The following is a 21,667-nucleotide window of genomic DNA, read 5'->3' as shown; positions in this document are numbered from 1 at the left end:
CAGCATCAAACCATTCTCCAGATGGATTCCCTTAACAACAACTCTCACTATTTATGCATTTGGCATCTGTTCAGTAGAAGTAGTTGCATTATCTGATGGTTTCTCTACTGGCAGACTCAGAGTTTCACCACTTCTACCAGTCTCAGGAAAGAACTGAGAATGGCCTCAGATCTCAGGCAGCTGACATCATTGACACTGATGTGAATGGCAATATGCAGCTGACTACAACAAGTGCTCTCAATTCCTCTCTTGATGGCCTTCTTTTCCTGGCAGAACATTCTTTGAAACATACTTTTCATGTGGATATTTTATTCATTCCAATACTGTAGTAGTATTTCCCAATGAGGGACCATCATCCACCAGACACTAGAGCTGCCTACAATTAATAGAATCTTCCACCCCCCCCCCCTCCCCACCCCCCTGAAGATCATGGATCTCAACAAAGGAGAAAATGCTGCTCTTGCAAAAGGGCCAAGACCTACTGGCTGTGTTTCATTATCTGAGGGAGGCAAAGTCTCAAACCTATCCATTAGAAGTAAAGACATGGCCTTTGTGACATTAGCCACATAAAACTTTCCTCATAAAACAGTTCTAAATCTGGGGATTACCAGCTAGACACTACTTAATGACAGCTCGGTGCCAGATCGGTTCCCAAAACATGCCATGTATTACACATACTGCAGATACGCACATTAATACCATACTTTTCTTATGAGTCATATACTTTACAATGTCAGGATTAATTTGTTTTCACAGCAGCAGTACTGCATAAAAGAACACCTGTAATACAACTGGAAATAAATGGTTTGGGCTGGGTTAGTTGAATTTAAAGCTCTTGTTGAAACTGTAATTATATCTCTACATGTAAAAGGCAATGTCCTGACTGACTGACTGACCCATTATTTCCCAGCCCAAATCGCTAAGGACAGAAACTTGAAATATGGAGAAGGTGTGGATCTTATACTATAGGTATCATTCAAGGAGAGATTTTTCAAAATTGCAACTATACTGGGGTGAAACAGGGGATGAAGAGGTTTTTGAAAAATGTCGCTATTAAGGTAATTTTGAAGATAGGCCTACAAAAATTGATATTCGGTTTCTTCACCAGCAATAAAGAAATATGTGTTTCTGCATTTTTTGGAAATTTAGCCTATGGGGAGCGAAATAGTGGGTGAAAGCTTCTTTTTTGAAAATATATCTTTATTAAAGAACTACTAAAGTATTTTTAAAGCTACATCTATGAACACTGGTATTTGACTTCTCGATCACAAATAAAAAAATATTTTTCAGTGTTTTTGGAAATTAAGCCCCTAAGGTGGTGAAATATGGAATTAGATTTTTTATGAAAATATGTCAATATGCAAGCATTTTTAAAGCTAAATCTAAAAATTTAAATCTGGCATCTCAGTTAGAAATAAAAAATTACATGTTTCTCCATTTTTGGAAATTCAACCCCTGTGAGGGTGAAATAGGGGTTGAAATGTTTTATTAAAATATTCCATTATGAAATCTCTTCTAAAGGTAAATCTTTAAAATTGGTATTTGGCTTCTTAGTTAGAGATGAAAAACTATGTTTCACTGTTTTTGGAAATTCAACCCCTAAGGGGGTGAAATATGGTCAGACTCTTTCACTGACTCATCACTGCCCAGAAAAACTGCTGAGGACAGAAACTTGAAGTTTAGAGAGGATGTGCATCTTACACTGTAGGCATTGTTTAACAAGGGATTGTCTGAAATATTGCTAATGGGGTGAAGTATGGGAGGAAAGGCTTTTTGAAAGTATGTCACTATTACGGAAATTTTGAAGCTAGAACTATGAAACCTGGTATTTGATTTCTCAGTCATAAAATAAAAAATACGTTTCACCAGTTTCGGAATTTTTGACCACTAAGGGGGTAAAATAGTGTGTGGAAGTTTGTTCCAAAAAATCAATAATTACTAAAGAACTACTACAGCATTTGTAAAGCTAACTCTATGACAACTGGTATTTGACATTTCAGTATGAAACGAAAAAATTTGTCTTTCAGTGTTTCTGGAAATTCAACCCCTAGGGGATGAAAATAGGGAATGAAAATTTCTAAGAAATTATTTCATTACATTAAAAAAAAAATTTAAAGCTAAATTTATGAAAAGTAGTATTTTACTTTTCAATTAGATGTATAGAAAAATTTGTCAAGGGATGAAAGCTTCTATTGAAGTATCTCCACAAGAACGCAAAAAGCATTATTAACAAAAACTTTGGACTCCAGTTACCAGAATCACTTTTTGATCAGAAGTACATGCTTATGTGGCCTTAATCAGCACAAAAAGCTTAGGTGGTGTTGCAATTTGTGAATAACATAAAAATTCAATTAAATAAAATCAAAACAAAAATTTCTGCAGGCCATACAGTCTATGTGAGCAAAATAATGGGTACTAAGCTAGTTTGCACATAAAACTCAGGTAAAGATTTATAAAATGCATCTTAATAAACATGAATCTGCATCTTTTTTCTTTTTTGTGAATATACCTCAACATCTGACACATAGAGTAATGTGAATCCTGACTAAATACTGGTAATTTAAATACCATTCTAGAATGGTCTAGTCAGGCCATGCCATCCTGCTCCTTACCCCATTTTATAGCAAGCAAATGAGGAAAAGAAAATGTGAATAACTTACACAATTGTAATGCTGAGCGCAGAATGATTTCTGAAGCAGATAAACGTACTGAAACACACAAAAAAGATAACAAATGTTAGACTATATATGCCAGACATTCCATTTAAGGTGAAACAGAATGGAATGACAGAAAATTGGTAAAAAATCTGCTCTTTAGACTAAAGACAGTCAAAACATTCACAAAAATTTCATGTAATTGAAGATTTTATAATTCTAGTTGAAAATTTTAACAAGTGTTTGTATAGTATTTCATGTTTCTAAATATGTGATCAGTGGCAGCTGTTTATCACAAGCTAATGTGCTACAGCACATTGTAAAATGACAATAAAATTACATCATTTCTCTTCAATGTGAGCCAAAAAGTGTACTAAAATCACACCATTTCTCTTAGAATGTATGTTCATATGCAAATAAAATGGCTAAAAATATATGTTTAGTGCTCGCTCCATGATATAATCTGAAACCAGTGTTGAGTGCTGACATGGCAGACAGTTGAACTATGATCAGTACAGACAAGGGACACAGATGTTTGTTTTCGACTGCACATGATCTGATGTGACATAATCCCTGCCAGCACTACGAGTGCTGTGTTGCTCACAGCACCAGGTCAGTATTTGTCTTTGAAACTGAATGTGGCTTATTGTGCAAGCATAGAGTATAAGGAATTTTTGAGGAGCCATTGCTGTAGCAGCATTGTGGCTGTGTAGAGTAGTGCACGGACTAGTAACTCATGGACCTCGTTTGTTTCCTCTTGTTACTATTTCAATTCCTCACAATTTTAAACTGTTAGTCATAACATTTAAATATATTTAAACACATCAATTACATAAGTAAAATTAATATATTCAAGTAGTTAGAATTACTAACAGGCTACATGCTAGATTGTGGTAAAAAAAAGAGTATACATGGAAATTTAGTATGAAAGTGTTTTCTGTAAATTATTGACTAAAGAGGCCCTTTTCCAGTAGGTCTTTGGAGGAGAAAGTGAGATATAAAGTTTGTTAGAGCTACTTCAAACGTAAATATGACAACAGAGAGGTGAGGAACAAGGCTGACCAATTTGGCTTACATAACACTGAAAATTTTGAAATACTTGCAAAATATTTTTATTAGCAACTTAATTGCACAGAACCAATCCACAAGCTCAAATATTCAAACACTCATGAAGATGTAGAAGACAATTTACTACCAACTATGGAAGAAATTGAAGAAGTTGTTAAAACCTCATGAAGGTAGCAGAGAAGACTCTACGACACCAGAATGTTTGAAATGGTCTCTAGCAAAAATTAAAAGAAAAAGAAGCTAAAATAGATTTCTGAGAAAACCTGGGAAACAGAAAATCTCCCGAGGGAGTCAAGGGTACTAAACTATGTATGAAAGGCAATAAACAAGAAGTTAAAAACTACAGAGCAATTTCTTAGCCACCAGTTGCATATTACATATTTTCCAAGATTATACTAAACAGAGTAGACTGGAGAGTAATTTATGTGAATATCAAGGTGGTTTCTGGAAGGACATACCATGTTCTGAACAAGTATTTAATATGAAGTCAATTATATGCCACAGATTACTAATTCAAAAGATGTTTGTTGATTCCTAAAGGGCCATTAATTCTGTTGACAGAAACTATAGGTAAAATAAAACTGTATGAGTAGAAGGAGGTGTGCCTTTCAAGTTCCTAGAATACTTCATCTGAATGAGCAGTAGGTATAAGTAAAATACTTGCTAAAGATTTACATATGCAGTATGATTGTCCTGTGGTTAAGAGTATTGACTGGTAATTTGTCGGCCCAGATTCAATGGATACAACTTTCATTTTGAGTTTATTAGGAAGGATTTACTTAATAACTGCAAACACAACTGTGTTAATAACATATATTAAGGTCATAATAGAAATTTGTTTGCTAGAATTTAGATAATTAGTGCCTATGTCTCAGTTCAGTCATAATGTATGTGATGTTCAAACTATTATTTTCTTATTGAAGCAAACTATGCTGTAGTATCCCCTCAGTATCATTTAAATATGAGACAGTTTAACACCAACAGTTTTTTAGAGTAACAATGTCATACAAATACTATAGTTTACAGCAGTTCAGACTTTCCTTAGAACTTGTAACTGCCACTACATAACATTTCTTATGAGAAATTTCATGGTTATCAAGTAGTTCACATGAACAAATTATCAATCTATGGGAATAAGAGTTTTAAATACAGTACAATCTGAACTGAATCTGATGCTAACTGCTATGTGCTTATGCAAGGTGTATGAATCGCTAGCAAGGCAGTGTCAAGTAGTGATAATATACTTCATTCTAAGGACAACAAAGCTAAGAACTGGAATACTGTAGTAGGCAATAATTTATAGATAGCTGTTATGACTTTTCGTCAAGTTATCTGATAAAAATTTGGAAGTATATAACAAACCCTACTTAATCTAATTTCAGTCATTGCTGTATTGACAGTTAAATCACATACAGGAAACATCGTCTTACATTTAAAAATGTTTAGGAACCTAAAAGTTAGATAACTCAGAAATGTTTATACATCACATACACAAACTTTTTCCATAAAATATATATCATAAGTCAACTTAGTTTTATTAAATAAAACTGCAAGAGGTTGTGTAATTGATTTTGAACAGCTACTGTTAAATAATAATCGACAAGTGTGGAAACTGCTGCAAAGTGGTAAGAAGCTGCTGAGAGCGCAAAGACTGCCTACACTTTTTTCATGCTGGATGCTGTAAAATTGAAGCTACCTGCTTGGATGGGATTTTAGTAACTGTGCCTATCACTCAATGATTATGGAGAGAGAACAGCTGATCTTAAGACTCAGAACTCATTGGGCAGGTATCACAAGCAGAATTACTTACAGAACAGCTGAGACCTGTAGCTGGCAGCAGTCAGTTTAACAACAGTGTTGTAACACAGAATAGTAAGAGGTGAAATTACAAAAAAACTAAACTCATTCACAGTGCTACAGGCAAACTCAAGACATGCTAGAGATAGAGGCAGAAGTGAGTCGAGATAGAGGCATAAGTGACTCAGTAAGTCACAAGTGAGTCAGGTTGTCGACACATTATGACACTGTCTGCTGAGTGAAGATACGCATTCAGCAGAAAGGAGACTGTGATGAAAAATCAAAAGAAGTGAGACAATCATATTCATTAGCTTGTAAGACATGTTCCAAGAAACTCTATCTCTTTAATTAAGAGCACATAGCAAGGATCTGATACAGCAGTTAACAGCCTGCTGAGTGAATATAGCAAAATAATGAGGATACATGTGGTCATTACAAATTCAGCCTTGCATCAAAGCTTCATGCTACTTCTTTTTAAATACTCCAATTCTCCAGCTTTTGTCACGGGTTGATCATTGCAATTGATGGCACTCACAATAACAGATCTCAATTCTATGAATATGATATTGTAGTGAATCTATGTCCTAGGTGCCCCATCACTGTCTGTGAACTAGCCAAAGATATACTCAAGATGATAGACTTCACCTGATGAACTTCTTGCTACTTGCTGCCTACTGTCTACTATTGGAGAAACTGACTGTGCTGTCAGTATTGGACCTCTTGGGATATAATTTCCTGTTCAGCACTCAGGCTCCTTCATGTCTGACACGTACCAAGGTAGGGAGGAGATTGACCGACCACAAGATTTTTGACATATATCAGAGGTGCATTGTGGGTGAGTCATCAGATGTCATCGTAAAATTTGGAGTGGGACCAAGCACACTCCAGCAGCCAGTCCAAGAACCATTTCATGCTGGGCAAATGACTGTGCCCTGCACACCGGCAGTCTACCGCAGTGCCAGGGTCACTGACATCTTCCCCTGGTCATGCAAGCACTGAGCTGACTGGACAGAGATCAGCTAGAATCCAATACGCAGCTAAATGAGGAACAACAGAGGCTGGTGCAGAAGAATAAGGACTGAGAATAAAAGACTGAACTCTAATAATGTTTTACCAGTGTTGTTGAAGCTTCAGACAGCTAACCTGACTTCACACTGAGGTGTCCCCACTTGGCCCTCTGTAATAAGGTAGATGACTGGACAGTGGTCAAACATGCCAAATCAGGCAAGAGCTCCTGCAAGTCTGCCACCTTTAATCTAGATATCTCCAACAGATTCACTGCTCTGGTGACTGGGGACAAAAGTGTGCAGACAACCCAAGAGGTTCTGGAATACTCTAACAAGACGGGGGAAAAATTGCAAGTAGGAGCCAGGGAGTTCAAAGGACCAAGAAGGTGTCTTTATTCTGGGATAAGTAAGGGGTATGGAACTCCTGGGGTAGCAAATACCAGGTAACTAATATTTTTAAGCCCAGTGCAGAAATCAGCAATGTTACCTGTGATTTAGCCTCTATGTGGAAACATAGTGGTAAAGAAGGTTACTGGGGATGCCAGGAACAGTTTGAACTACAACCTCAACTATTCGAGGAAGACATCAGGCATATAACTGGGAATGATCATCACACTAATGTGAAGATAGTGTCACTCTTTGAGTGACAGTATCTTCTTTGAGTGATAAAAGCCCTGGTTGAAAAGGTGAACCACTCAATGTCTTCTACAAAACTTTATGATGTTGACTGCAATGTTTCTGGACTGGATACAGCGAACAATGCACTGGTGTTGTAAGCAAACAGGATAGTTTTTTAGGGACTCGGAAATTCAACAAAGTTGCCCACTTAAATGACGAAGAGTAGTAGTCCTAGAATTGAGCTCTGAGGTACTCCATATTTTATTGATAATTCGCTGGAAAGCAAAGAGCTGTTTCTTGCTTTACCCAGAGTGTTGAACTCATAGTGAAGTAATGCCTTCTGCCTGCATTTTTTAGATATGACCCAGGGTGCTAAATCTCTTACACCTCATCTCTGTTCAAATTTTTCGAGCAGGATTTTATAATCCAGGACATCGAAGGCTTTTGGATGGTGTCTCTTTTACGCTGATCAAAAGATTTTAAAGCATAGTCTAAGAACCAAAAAATTGCTATTGTTGTAGATCTAGATTTCTTAAAGCCTTGTTGTTGGCTGGTAATTGGTGAACATTTGTAAGGCTGTCATAAAAAAAATTTCTAGAATTTTTTAAAAAGAATTTAAGGTTGACTCATGTTGGTAGTTTGATATTTTATCAAAAGAACCTTTTCTTAGCAGTGGTGAAACTTTTGCTGTTTTCAGAACATCTGAAAAGTTCTAAAGGTTTGTAGTAGTCACTGAATTTTTTACAACAGATTTTGACTTGTGATTTTTGAGTCCTGTATAGTTTGATTCACAAACAATGGCAGTTTGTTCAGCTGGAAGTAAAGAGGGGGATTTCAGTGTTGCTGGTTTCAAGCGGCAGCTCCACTGTGTGCATACACATGCTTTGCACTTGAAGAAAACATGTCTGCAAATTATGTCTCTTGCTTGCTTATGCAGAATTGTCACTTACCATCACCTTGGGACATGACAACTAGCCACAAATGCAATAAAAAAATCAATGATTAACTCAGTACAATCATGTTTAAAGCTCACATTGGCTACAATGTTCACAGCAGAGTGCTCATAATGCTATTAAATTCTCATTGGCTGTTTGAGAATTCATGATGCAGGTGTGCAGAATAATCCACAATCCTTGACTAGATCATCATCATTCATGACACTAAATATGGTATTTTTAATTATTTATTTTTTTGTGAAAGCCAAGATTGCTTGATTTAACTGTTGATCTTTACAAGCATACTGTAAATTCAATGTGAGAAGCAAATCTTTTAATTATTGTCATGACAAATAACTTTTAGCCATGTACCACCCCACTCCCTTTTTCTTCCCCCATCCATCCTCTTTCCACCCCTTTCCCTACAGATTTCCCTAAACCTGTAGGGTTCTTTCCTCATTTTTTTTTTTTTTTTGTTTTGTTTGTATGACTAGTGACAGATGGAATAGTGAATGGTTTGTACAGGACATAGATAAAAAGATTGTTGTGTGTAGTGGATGAGCTCATCAGCTATTGTGGAGTATTGAGCGCCTTGTAGCACATATTGACAGCCTAGGAGGATTATAAATGTTTGTTACCATGACATCTTTCCATTCATGTAATTTATACTGGTGAAATGAGCCATATCTTTGTATATGAATCAAGTGTAAAGATTTATCTTTTTGATTCATCTAGTATACAGTGTTTCTTTAAAATTGTGTATAAAAAATTTCATGGAGCTAATTTCAATATATTGCCAATTAATATGATGGGACCACCTGATGTCTACACGACAAGTCACAAGAGCACTGGGGCAATGCAATTTAGTCAACATGTTACATTCTGTTAATCCTGTTGGGCAGTATATTGTGGGAATCATGTTGAATGTATTGTTCACGTTTGTTGAAGCACCTCCACCACTGCTGCCTTTTGAAAAATCACAAACATTAGCTTCATATTCAATGCACTGGTCCAAGTCAATAAAACCTCTAATTTGGCCACGACAGCTGACTTATTTCCACTTGGTGCTCTATATACAGTATGTTCATAATTATGAAAGTCTAAAGTATTTGCAGATTATTCTAAAGCCTACAAAAGAATATTTGGTAAAGTACTCATACAGGCTAAAATTATGTGGAATGGCAATTGGTAAGGAATTCATCATGCTATTATAGAAATGGAAAAGAAATTAAACATCTGGTATTTGTTGGTTTGAGTAGCAGATCAATAACGCAATATTTAAATAAGTTCATAATGGATGACATGGTTGTTAATGAAACAATCTAATTTATATGTAGCAGCCCCACTATATATTTTATGAAGGGCTAAAGAAGTTTCACTTTTTGGATCACTCATTTACTCACTGATTCATTCAATCTGTTATGTAAAGTGAACCTTTAGGTGTGTGGAATGAGTTAATGTATATGTTAAAAGATGAACAAACCATAAAAACGTAATCTATAATTTTTGTGTCAACAATCAACTACCACTGTAATGTTTCATACTACCTGTACTTATGCCATCTACATGTAACATAGTAAATTAGAAAGATGGCTGATATTTTGAAAAACAGCTACTACTGCCTCCGTCATTCTAAATAAGTGCTGTTTGTCAACTATTAGGTGCTTAATATTTGCTTGAGTACAGTGTATTTTTAAGAAAAACAGAGGCCACTTTCAATATGTTACTACTTATCATTCAACTTTACAATGAACATTGGTTTTGCAATGTGTCTGAAATGGCATTTTCAGTTCTTGAATCTACACAGTCCAATAGTTTGTGGTAGGAATGGTATTGAGGTGAATTTTCAATTTTCTCTTCAATTGATAAGGGTTTCCAGCTTCTAGGTGTTTCTGCTTCCTGTCATGAAACACAAAGAGACAGAACACAATCATTGTAGTAGTGGAATCGTCTTTTGTGGCAATATACCTACAGTATATGTACAATGTATTTATTCAGTAATGGCATGCAGTAAGAATACTGTATAAAGATGATGACAAAACATCTTGCAAGATCTCTTTAATAATCTTGCAATTCTTACCCTTACTTCAGCCTAATTTACTCTTTCATGGTTTTCATTATTGTCAGTAAAAATCAATTTCAGCCAAACTCTAATTTGAATGATAACAATACAACACACAAAATTAATTTTCATCTAAACTTTGTCTTCTCATCTAGAATTCTGAGTATGCACTCTGGTACAAAAGTATTTAACAAGTTCACATCCTACATGCAGCAAGAAAATGGGAAACCTATCAATTCAAAGTAAAATTAAAAACATATCTCATTTGCCCATACAACTATAAATTCTGTAGCACTGTACTGCAAACTGGCCTTGTTACATATAAAGTTAACTATTTTCTTTGAAACTTACCAATGCTGATATATTATTAACAAGTTGTCTGTAGAAGATGAACAGCAGCTGTTTAACATAACTGAGGAAATATAAGACATTTTTTCCAAAGTAGTGGCTTTTGCCTAAGTTACTGTCTTTCATTTAGCTAGCATAAGCAAAAGTACTGGTTGGTTGGTTTAAAAAAGAGGTGAGGGGTGGGGGGTGGGGGAGACCAAACTGCTAGGTCATTGGTCACTTATTCCGATTAAAATTATTCCACAAGGGTGGGAGTAAAATAATCAAGACATACAAAAGACAGCTGGAAGAAAAAAGAAAACAACAAGAATTACAGAAGGGCAACAAACACGACAACGGACAAAATCAGACAAGAAAACCACAGAGAGATGCAAGAAACATGTAGAAGAGATCACAACAAGACAGCAGATTACCATGGCTGGCTGACCATGACAATAAAAAGGAGAGGCCAGCCACTCTGCAATACATTTAAGACCTCCACCCTAAAAGCACTAGGGTGGAGGACACAGAGGGACAAAGGACACGCACTAAAAATTAGATCGAATGATAAAACCCACCCTCACGAACAAAATGTAAGCTAAAACTGCTGTTGAGGCATTGCTGCCCAACACCGAAGGTAGGGTGCTGGTAAAGTTAAAAGTCCACTGCAGTACGGCTAAAAGTGGGCAGTCCATAAAGAGGTGGGCGACCGTCATTTGTGAGCAACAGCGACACCGAGGTGGGTCCTCGCAATGGAGGAGGTAACCATGCATTAGCCATGTACAGCCAATGCAGAGCCGGCAGAGGACAACTGCTACCCTGCAAGAGGTCCACACATGGAAGACTTCCACACATTCGTAGTCTCCTTAATGACACACAATTTGTTGTGCTTACTGTTATGCCATTCCATCTCCCAAAGCTGAGAAACATTGTGGCATAAGACAGAACACAGGTCAGTTTCAGAGATGCCCATCTCCAGAAGTGGTTTCTGCATAGCCTGTTTGGCCAGCCTGTCAGCAAGTTCGTTGCCTGGGATGCCAATGTGTCCTGGGGTCCACACAAACACCACTGAACAATGGGACTGGTCCAGGGCATAGATGGACTCCTGGATGGATGCTACCAAAGTATGGTGGGGGCAGCACTGGTCGATAGCTTGTAGGCTGTTCAAGAAGTCAGTACACAGGAGAAATGACTCACCACGGCATGGGCGGATGTGCTCAAGAGCACGAGATATGGCCACCAGCTCTGCCGTGAAAACACTGCAGCCATCTGTCCTCCATGAACATACGCAAAGCCTACGTGACCATCAGCCAATGAGCCATCAGCATAAAACACTTCATAGCCCCGGTACATGTTGAGAATTGAGAATCGAGAGGAAGAGGTAGCGGAGAGCCACAGGGTCAGTGGAGTCCTTAAGGCCATGTGAAAGGTCCAGAAGAGTCTGCGGCCTAGGTGTAGACCATGGAGGGATACATGAATGGACCTCAAAAATAGGTGGTAATGGGAAGGACTCCAGTTCAGACAGAAGGGACTGGACATGAACCACAATTGTAAGCCCTGACCTGGGCCGCCAATGCGGGAGATGAACTCCCATGGTTGGGAAAAGGAGACGGTAGAACTACAAACATGTGCAACATAATTGGCAAGCAGTTGTGCATGCCTAACTTTCAATGGAAGGACTCCGGCCTCCACCAGGACACTGGTCACCGGACTCATTCTAAAAGCTCCCATCACTAGATGAAAACCACAGTGGTGCACTGGGTCGAGTAAACACAACACTGAGGGTGCCGCCAAAACGTAAACCAGACTCCCATAGTCAAGGTGGGATTGAACAAGGGCTCTGTAGGGCTGCAGCAGCATAGAGCGATCTGTACCCCAGTTGGTGTTGCTCAGGCAACGGAGGGTACTGAGGTGCTGCCAGCACTTCTGCTCAAGCTGTTGGAGGAGGAGCAGTCAAGTCAATTGGTCATCGAAAACCAGTCCTAAGAATCAATATGTCTCCACTACAGTGAGTGGATCATCATTAAGGTGAAGTTCTGGTTTTGGATGAAAGGTGTGATGCTGACAGAAATGCATGACACATGACTTCACGGCTGAAAACTGGAAGCCATGGGCTAGAGCCCATGACTGCACCTTGTGAATGGCTCCCTGTAGGCGCCACACAGCAACACCAGTACTGGAGGAGCAGTACGAAATGCAGGAGGAGCAGTACGAAATGCGGAAGTCATCCACATACAGAGAAGGTGAGACTGATGGCCCTACAACTGCTACTAGACTGTTAATAGCCACTCAATATAGAGCCCTGCGGAATGCCATACTCCTGAATATGGGGGAAACTATGGGAGGCAACAACCTGGACACAGAAAGTACGGAGTGACACAAAGTTCCAGATAAAAATCAGGATCGGGCCCCAGAGATCCCACTCACACAATGTGGCAAGGATATGACGTCACCAGGTCGTATCATATGCTTTACGTTAAGTCAAAAAATATGGCAACAAGATGTTGGTGTCTGGAAAAGGCTGTTCGGATGGCAGACTTGAGGGACACCAAATTATCAGTGGTAGAGTGACCCTGGCAGAAGCCACCCTGACATGGAGCCAGTAGGTCACATGACTCCAGGACCCAACCCAACTGCTGACACACCATATGTTCCAGCAGCTTAAAAAGAAAGTTGGTGAGACTGCTGGGCCGGTAGCTATCCACATCAGGTGGGTTTTGACTGGGTTTGAGCACCAGAATAATGGTGCTCTCCCACCATTGCGGTGGAAAGACGCCATCACACCAGATCTGATTGTAGATGATGAGGAGATGTCGCTTGTAGTCATAGGAGATGTGTTTAATCATCTGACTGTGGATCTGATCCGGCCCAGGAGCTGTGTCGGGACAATGTGCAAGGGCACTGAGGAATAACCACTCTGTAAATGGGGCGTTATGGGGTTCACTGTGGCACGTAATGAACAAGAGGACTTTCCTTTCCATCTGCCATTTGAGGGTGCAAAAGGCTGCGGGGCTAGTTCTCCGATGCAGAGGCTCACGCATAGTGCTCAACAAAGTGCTCGGCAATCACGTTTGCATCGATAGGTAACATTCCATTGATGTTAATGCCAGGGACACCTGTTGGGGTCTGGTACCCAAAAAGACATCTGATCTTCGTCCAGACTTGGGAAGGTGACATATGGCACCCAATGGTCGACACATACCTCTCCCGAGACTCCTGTTTCCGCCGTTTTATAAGATGGTGAACGCAGGCACGGAGCCGCTTAAGGGCTATTATGTGCTCTAGTGAAGGGTGCTGCTTATGTCGCTGGAGAGCTCACTAACGCTCTTTAATTGCCTCAGTGACTTCTGGCGACCACCAAGGGACTGTCTTTCGCCAGGGGCCACCCTAAAGAATGAGGGACCGCATTTTCTGATGCAGAAATGATTGTTGTAGTGACCTGCTCAATGACAACATCAATTGTACCATGTGGGGGAGATTCAGCAGTGACAGCAGAGGTGAAGGCTACCCAGTCTGCCTTGTTTAAAGCCCATCTGGGTAGGCGTCCATGGGCATGATGCCAGAGGAGTGACACAAAGATGGGGAACGGGTCACTATCACACGGGTCGTCATGTGCTCTCCATTGGATAGATGGGAGAAGACCAGGACTGCAAACCAAGAGATCAATGGCCGAATATGTACCATGTGCCACAATGAAATGTGTGAGGGCACCTGAATTTAAGACACAGAGGTCAAGTTGTGACAGTAAATTTTCAACCTCCCTACCTTGGCCAGTAAGCATGGTGCCACCCCAGAAGGGGTTATGGGCATTAAAGTCTCCCAAGAGTAGGAAAGTTTTAGGGAGTTGATCAATCAGTGCAGCCAATATGTTCAGGAGTACTGCACCATCTGGAGGAAGATATACCTTGCAGACAGTTATTTCCTGAGTTGTCCTTATCCTGACAAGAGGGGTTTGAAGGGGCACAGATTCACTACGTACTGAGTTCAGACATAGATGCAAACTCCACCTGACACTCTATTGTAGTCACTGCAGTCCCTATAATATCCCTTATAGCCATGGAGGGCAGGGGTCTGCATTGCCGGGAACCAGGTTTCCTGGAGGGCAATGCAGAAAGCAGGTGTAAAGCTTAACAGTTGCCGTAGCTCAGCCAGGTGGTGGAAAAAACCGCCACAATTCCACTGGAGGATTACATGATTGTGAGATTGGGAAGGCATGAAATGTTAAATGAAGCAGCCTACGCCTCAATGTCACCTGCTGCCACCAGATGAGTACCTGTGCAATCGACATCCATAGTGTCTGAGGGTCCAGCGAGATCTAGGTCCTCAGCGGACGCCAGAATCTCCACCTCATCCTCAGACACAGAGCTTGTAGGTAGTGGTGGTGTGGGTGCCACCACAGTGCCTTGGTTCTTGGGGGTCTTTTTCTTTTTAGTTTTCTCTCACTGCTCCTTAGGTATGTCCAGCTGGGAGCTGATTCAGTCTCAGGGTCTGAGGAGGACTGTGAAGCTCTATGACCAGCAACCTGTGGTTGGTTCACCCACTGGCGGGTGTCAGCTTTGCCACTGGTAGGAACCTGGGAAGGTAGTAACCCAAGGGATCCCTTCCTCGTGAAAGGAGTCGAAGAAGACTTACGCTTCTCCAGCTGACAAGTGAAAACTGACGTCCCCGATGATTGGGGGGGGGGGGGGGGGTGTTGCTCTTGAAGTAGGTTGTGGAGGAGCAACAGGGAGGGAAGTGCCCCACACTATCAAGGGGCTAGGTGGAGTCTGACTGCTCTGAGAGCTAACTGTACATGGTGGAATGGAAGATGGTAGAACTGCTGTCATAGCGACGGCGTAGGTTGATGTCATATGCACAGGATGTAGCCTCTCATGTTTCCTCTTAGACTCAGTGTAGTTCAGTTGGTCCCAGGTCTTGTATTCCATTATTTCTCATTCTTTCTGCAGAATCCTGTAGTCTGTCGAGCAAGGTGAATGGTGCTCTCCACAGCTGACACAGGTGGGAGGCAGGGCACAGGGAGTATTGGGATGTGAAGGATGTCTACAATCCCAACAGGTGTCGCTGGAAGTACAGCAAGAAGACATATGGCTGAACTTCCAGCACTTAAAGCACCACATTGGGGGAGGGACATATGGCTTTACGTCACAGCAGTAGACAATCACCTTGACCTTCTCGGGTAGTGTGTCACCCTCGAAGGCCAAGGTGAAGGCACTGATTTAAACCTGATTATCCCTCGGACCCCAGTGGATGCACCAGATGAAATGGACATCTCGCTGCTCTAAATTGGCGTGCAGCTCATCATCAGACTGCAAAAGAAGGTCCCTGTGAAATATGATACCCTGGACCATATTGAAGCTCTTATGGGGCTTGATGGTTACAGAAACATCTCCCAGCTTGTCACTGGCGATTGGTGCCCATGACTGGACAGAGGATGCTGTTTTGATCAAGACCGACCCTGACCATGTTCTGGACAAGCCCTTCACCTTCCCAAAAAACTGAGGTTTCATTGACAAGAAAGATTCCCCTTCAACTCTTGTACATATGAGGTACTGGGGTGAATAAGCTTTACTAGCATTCCTCCCATAGTGTGGCCAGGGGGGGGGGGGGGGGTGAATGGTTTGGGTTCATATTTCTTAGCACTGAAGTTATACCTTGATCACTTAGAGAGTGCTGGTATTTGACCACTAGCAAGAGATGATGTACTACACTTCATGGTGTGTCATGTGCCCTGATGCCACCCACTCCGAGCAGGGGCCCTCCCCATGGGCGCCACCCAGTCGCAGCACAGGCCACCTGGCAGGATGGCCATTGCCGGGAGACCCGATGGCCCAGGGTGATGGGCATCTACTCCTTGGCATATGTGGGGAGTTAATGGCATTGGCATCAGCAGTGCAATCCCTGTGTGGTTAGAGGGCTACAATCAACAGGGTACATGGTGGCCCCACCACAATGGACTGGCTACCATGCTGGATATCAGGTGCAAATGAGCTAAGAAGTCCATTATTGTTGACAGCACAGAAAGCGATACTGCACAGAGGATGGAGGAAAACATACCCAGCAGCATGACCTCACCCAAAAGCTGGAGAATGAGTGGAAATGCAGATCCATGTTGACGAAGGATACGAGAGGTCTCAGCATGTGATGGACACTATGCACCATGTAAGGTACCCTTCCCCAATTGGCTCGCTCTTCAGGAAAATTTTGAAAAATGGAGGTCAAACCCTAAAGGGAACCACCACATAAAGGCCGAAACGTGAGGTTCCTTTTAGTCGCCTCTTACTACAGGCAGGAATACCTCGTACCTATTCAAATCTCTGGACCCGCCAGGGGGAGTAAAAGTAGTATTGTGCAGTACAGTGTTATTTTATTGTTAATAAGGTTGCTTATCTTTTGTTAATGCACAGCTTCACCCATTCCAAAGCCTTAAAGTTTCGACTTCTTGATGACATCTACAGTGCATGATGAATGAATGAAAACAGCATTCAGAGGCATCATTTTCAGGTGCTTAAGGTGTGGCAGTCAGGAATGATTGTTAGGAAATATGAAACTCTGAAATCTAAATAGAACAGTGCTCTTTAATTATAGCACAGGTAATTTTGAATATGGTGTGCATGCTAAACAAGGATGCAGGAAGATGTCTCTTTAGAGAACCCAAAGCCACTGCGTAACAAACCATGCATTTTCTACACATTGCATAACATATCTTCTGCCTCCAACAGTTCTCACATATGGACTGCAAGGAGAAAATATGGTAGATCAGGACTTATACACATGCAGGCCATCATTTTTCTCTTGCTTCAGTTGTGACTAGAATATTAAAGGGAATGGCTAGCAATAGTAAAATGTATCTTCCACCATGCATTGTACACTGGCTTGCAAAGTATGCATGTAGATATAATGTTGGATATACTGTCCACACCATAACTTCCTAATGGTTATCTCCCACCTGTGTGTTGTTACAAAAGACTTTTATATTTACATTACATTAGTCGCAGTCCATGGAAAGGAGTCTCTGGGTATGTAGACAAGTCAAAGATACACATTTAATGTCAGTTAAGGTCTGTGCTGTGAAATTACATTACTGTATTACAGTGCTAATTCTAGTCATAAATTAATGCAAAACTTCAAATTTAAGAGTTTATGTGAAGAAAGTCTTCAATGGAGTAAGAGTTGACCGAAAGGACATTCTTTAATTAAGTGTTAAACTCCACTACATTATCTTCAGGTCACTTAGTAGGTTTCTCGATTCGAAAAACTTTACCAACAGCAGTATATTTTGGGCTATTTTGCTACCAGTTTCGCCAATTTCCTGAAAATGGCAATATTGAATTGCCAAACTGGTAGGATTTGATATATAAAATAAGATAACTCAAAATATACAGCTGTTGGTAAAGATTTTTGAATTGAGAAATGCGTACCAGCCAATGTCCCCTGGCCATAATGGACCAGCAGAGACTTAGTAGGTTGGTGAATGCATGTACACCCATGTGTCTGACATCTTTCTGTACTAACGCTAATCCTTTGAGGTCTTTGTAGGGGTTATTTTTAGTCCTAGTGCTATATCCACGCTTTTTACTACTTTTTACAAAATGTGAAATATAGGTATTGACAAAGGGCATTACGAATATTGTGAAGTGGTTGTCAAAATTCCCAGTTTCCTGAGAAGGTCTCTGGAGGATGTTCTTGATTTAACACAAGATATATTCTTACAACACATTTATGTAGTCTGAAAGCACTACCCCTGTAATTTGAATTTCCATAGAAAATAATTCTGTAACTCATTAGTGAATGGAAACGTGCAGAATAAACTAGTTTCTTCAGTTTTAAATCATCTATAGTAGTAATCATGCATACTCCAAGCATAAACAAAGAAAGTTGCTTTGTTAATACTAGATAATGTGTTTTCCACTGGAGGTTGTGTTCTATTTGTAGTCCCAGAAACTTAACACTTCCCACCTCTTGTACTTCATTGTTTGAGAAATTTAATAGTACAGCTTGTAGATTTCTGTGAGAAGTATTGACCTGTATGTACTGAGTTTATTTGCCTTTAACCATTTGTTGATGTTTCTGAAGATTTCATTAGCTACTTTTTCAGTAAGGGGACTCATACTAATTTTTGTTCCCAAACTTAAATCATCTTAAACAAGTACAAAGTTTACATCTTCTGAAACAGCTTATGAAAAATCATTTTCTGTATATCAGAAACAAAAAAGGACCAAACAATTGAACGTTGTGCTATACTATGTCTGATTGTTTCTAATTCTGAGTGTCTATCATTATGTGGTTTACATGGAACTGATAGACATTGCCTTCTGTAATTCTAATAAGATAAAAAGGAGTAAAATTTTGCAAAACTGACCGAGAACAGAACTGGACCAGAAGATATTCCTGGAATTCCCTTTGGTAAATTTGGCTATGAACATTATGACTTATCTGGCCTCACAGGCCTTCTCATAGTCAAGAAAAATACCTAGTATATGTTCCTTACATAGAAAAAGATGATGTGTAGCTGTCTCCAGAAGGGAGGGGCAGAATATTTCTTTAAATCATGCTATAAGCAAGGAACTGAACAAAAAAACAAAGTTTTTCATACATATTTAGTATGAGAAACAACACTATCAACATAACGAAATTTTCACTGTACTGTGGAGTGTGAGCTACCCAAGTACGACTCACGACCCACCCCCACAGCTTTAGTTCTGCCAGTACCTCATCTCCTACCTTCCAAATTTCACAGAAGCTCTCCCGTGAAACTTACGGGACTAGCACTCCTGGAAGAAAGGATAATCTGTGGGGACAGATCATGAGTCATGCTTGGGTAATGCAGCTGGTAGAGCACTTGCCTCAAAAGGCAAAGGTCCTGAGTTCGAGTCTCAGATGTATGAATGACGTGTGTCTCTCTTTTACTGATGAAGACTGTGGCTGAAAGCTTGATGTAAGTGTATTTTAATTGTGCATGTCTGCAACTTAACACGTCTTCTTTACGGTAAGAAGCAATCTGTCATTTCCTACATTATTTTCTGTCTCATTATTTTTAAAAATCCTCATAGCCAAGTATTACAATGAAAACAATCAATTATTGATAAGATTATTTATTTGGATAGACAAAAAAATCTACTCAACAAGTGGTGGCAGAGCACACACATGAAAGACTGTTGTGGTAGGCAAGCTTTTGGAGCCAGTGGCTCTTTCTTGAGGCAGAAGGGTTGAAGGGGAAGGAAGAAGGGTGAAGGAAAAGGACTATCATATCCAAGTATTGTTTTACCTCTCCCAAGTCATGCATTTTAAAATTTGTTTTTAACTGTCTATTAAAATAGTTTGTCTGTTCTTTATCTTTAGTTAGAATGAAGAAATCGTTCACCCATGTAGCCATTATTGTGACCTCTTCTTTGATTCTTTTATAACAGAGATCAAGATCTGCCTTAGATTGTTTCATACCCATCTCTAGCAAGGTTTCGTGCAAACATCTGTTCCAGCAATGGCCATTGTGTTTCAATGTATAAATACTTTTCTTCAATCGGCAAATCTTCCTTTTTTTCTAGACGAGTTTTTCTAGATTCTTCTGTTCGGATCACATATATTTCTCCTTCTAATTTTCCATTTAAGTAAGGTGTCTTCACATGTATTTGCTGCATTAGTAAATCTTATTTTATTGCCAGCACTAAAAGATATCTAAGAGATTCATATTTTATCACTGGCAAAAACATTTCTCTGTCATCTATACCTTCTTTTTCTGAACATCCCTTGACTTCAAGTCTAGCGGTTATAAGTTCATGGAGTAATCTGGCTTTTCTTGTAAAGCCACCATCTTCAAATGTGCTCTGCAACTCATTCCAAACTTCTTTTGCCATCACAGCTTTCTCTAAGTGTACCTACTTCATTGGATCAATCAATAATATTAGCTTTGATCTTGCCTTCTGGTTACTATTTGCATAATTTTGCTCACTGGGCTTCAGTGTACCATTCACTATGTCCCATAAAATGTATAAATCATTTGAGTATGCTTCCACATCAAATTTTCATACAATGTACAGTCTTAGACATAAAAACTGACCGCCGGCCGGCCGCCACAGAGACTAAGTCCGAGCCGTTCACTTAAGGTGGCCAATATAAGCAACCGCCCCCGACAACGCTAAGTCCGGCCATCTGCACGATCTGGCAACACTGCTAGATGCGGAAGCGTCAGGAGGAAGTGTTGTCTACTTCCGAGATGTAGTTGTGTAGGATGAACCCGTGGTCTATTGGTAATCGTCGCGAATTGTAAACTTACAGTCGCGTGTTCGACGTCCAACAGTACTTTTTTTTTTTTTCTTCTTTTACCCAATTTCGGACCTCGTCTAAAGTTATGAGTCTGATTGAACATCGAAGATAACTTGCTTCACATTCTACCCACCAGCAATAACAAGTACTTCCAGAAACAGTTCCACAAGACAGCTCGTGGCTGCGTCGCGATCAGAACAGCTTACGCTCGAGCGTTTCCCATGCTGCAGCGGCTACCGACCACCGGCCAGACGCCACCCGCCGCCTGAAATCCGGCGCTGCCCAGGTGAACGCGGCGCCACGCTGTCAGTAAATATATCAACTGTCATTTCCGAATTTGAAGTTCTAGTTATCATCTTGCAGTTAAGCATTCGATTTTGCTAACTTGAAAATCATGAACTACGGCTAAAAGTTGTAAAATTGAGTCGCAAGTGGAAAAAGGTGTAACATTTGCAACACAATATTTACTCTTGGTGTAACAGAGGGTTGAATGCAGAGGAGGCAGCTAGAAAGATTTGAACTGTGGGTGGAGCGAGTGCTTTCGGGAAAAATACGCCAGAAAAAGATCTTCTTGCTTCAACAAAGATCGTTCTGACATGAATGGTTTTCTACATTAAGGAAGTCTCGACCACTGGTATATGTGATGGATTACCATTTAACCATCATGCGAGATTTGCATTCAACAGGCGAAGTTCAGATGCCTTTATCGTTAACTTCCTAAGAAGAAATGAAAGGCTGATCCCCACCAAAAGACGTAAACTCGAGCAAAGAGTGTGTGAACACAATATTTTACATCTGATAGCTCCAAAAGCATGTTTTGCGCTTCGAAATCTGCTCCAAGGGTGTGTGCATCATAGCTGGAATTTGTTGCCGACAACTGAGACACCTTGCAGTCGCAGTGTAAGAAAATCGACCGACAAAACTACATCACGTGTGATA

The 21,667-nt window shown here is 40.2% G+C and overlaps 1 protein-coding gene across 1 annotated transcript in view; it reads right to left on the bottom strand.

The window, feature by feature from the left end:
• Positions 1–21,667, bottom strand: part of LOC126161941 (stimulator of interferon genes protein homolog) — a 309,484-nt gene that overhangs the window by 127,109 nt on the left and 160,708 nt on the right. The window contains exon 4 of the mRNA XM_049918118.1: positions 2,661–2,708. Coding sequence (XP_049774075.1) covers positions 2,661–2,708 — 48 coding nt within the window. The remainder of the gene's footprint in view (positions 1–2,660; positions 2,709–21,667) is intronic.

The sequence above is a fragment of the Schistocerca cancellata genome, chromosome 2 (assembly GCF_023864275.1).
Source record: "Schistocerca cancellata isolate TAMUIC-IGC-003103 chromosome 2, iqSchCanc2.1, whole genome shotgun sequence".
Classification (NCBI taxonomy): domain Eukaryota; kingdom Metazoa; phylum Arthropoda; class Insecta; order Orthoptera; family Acrididae; genus Schistocerca; species Schistocerca cancellata.
Note: the sequence above shows the minus strand (reverse complement) of the source record. Positions and strands in the feature narration are given on the sequence as shown.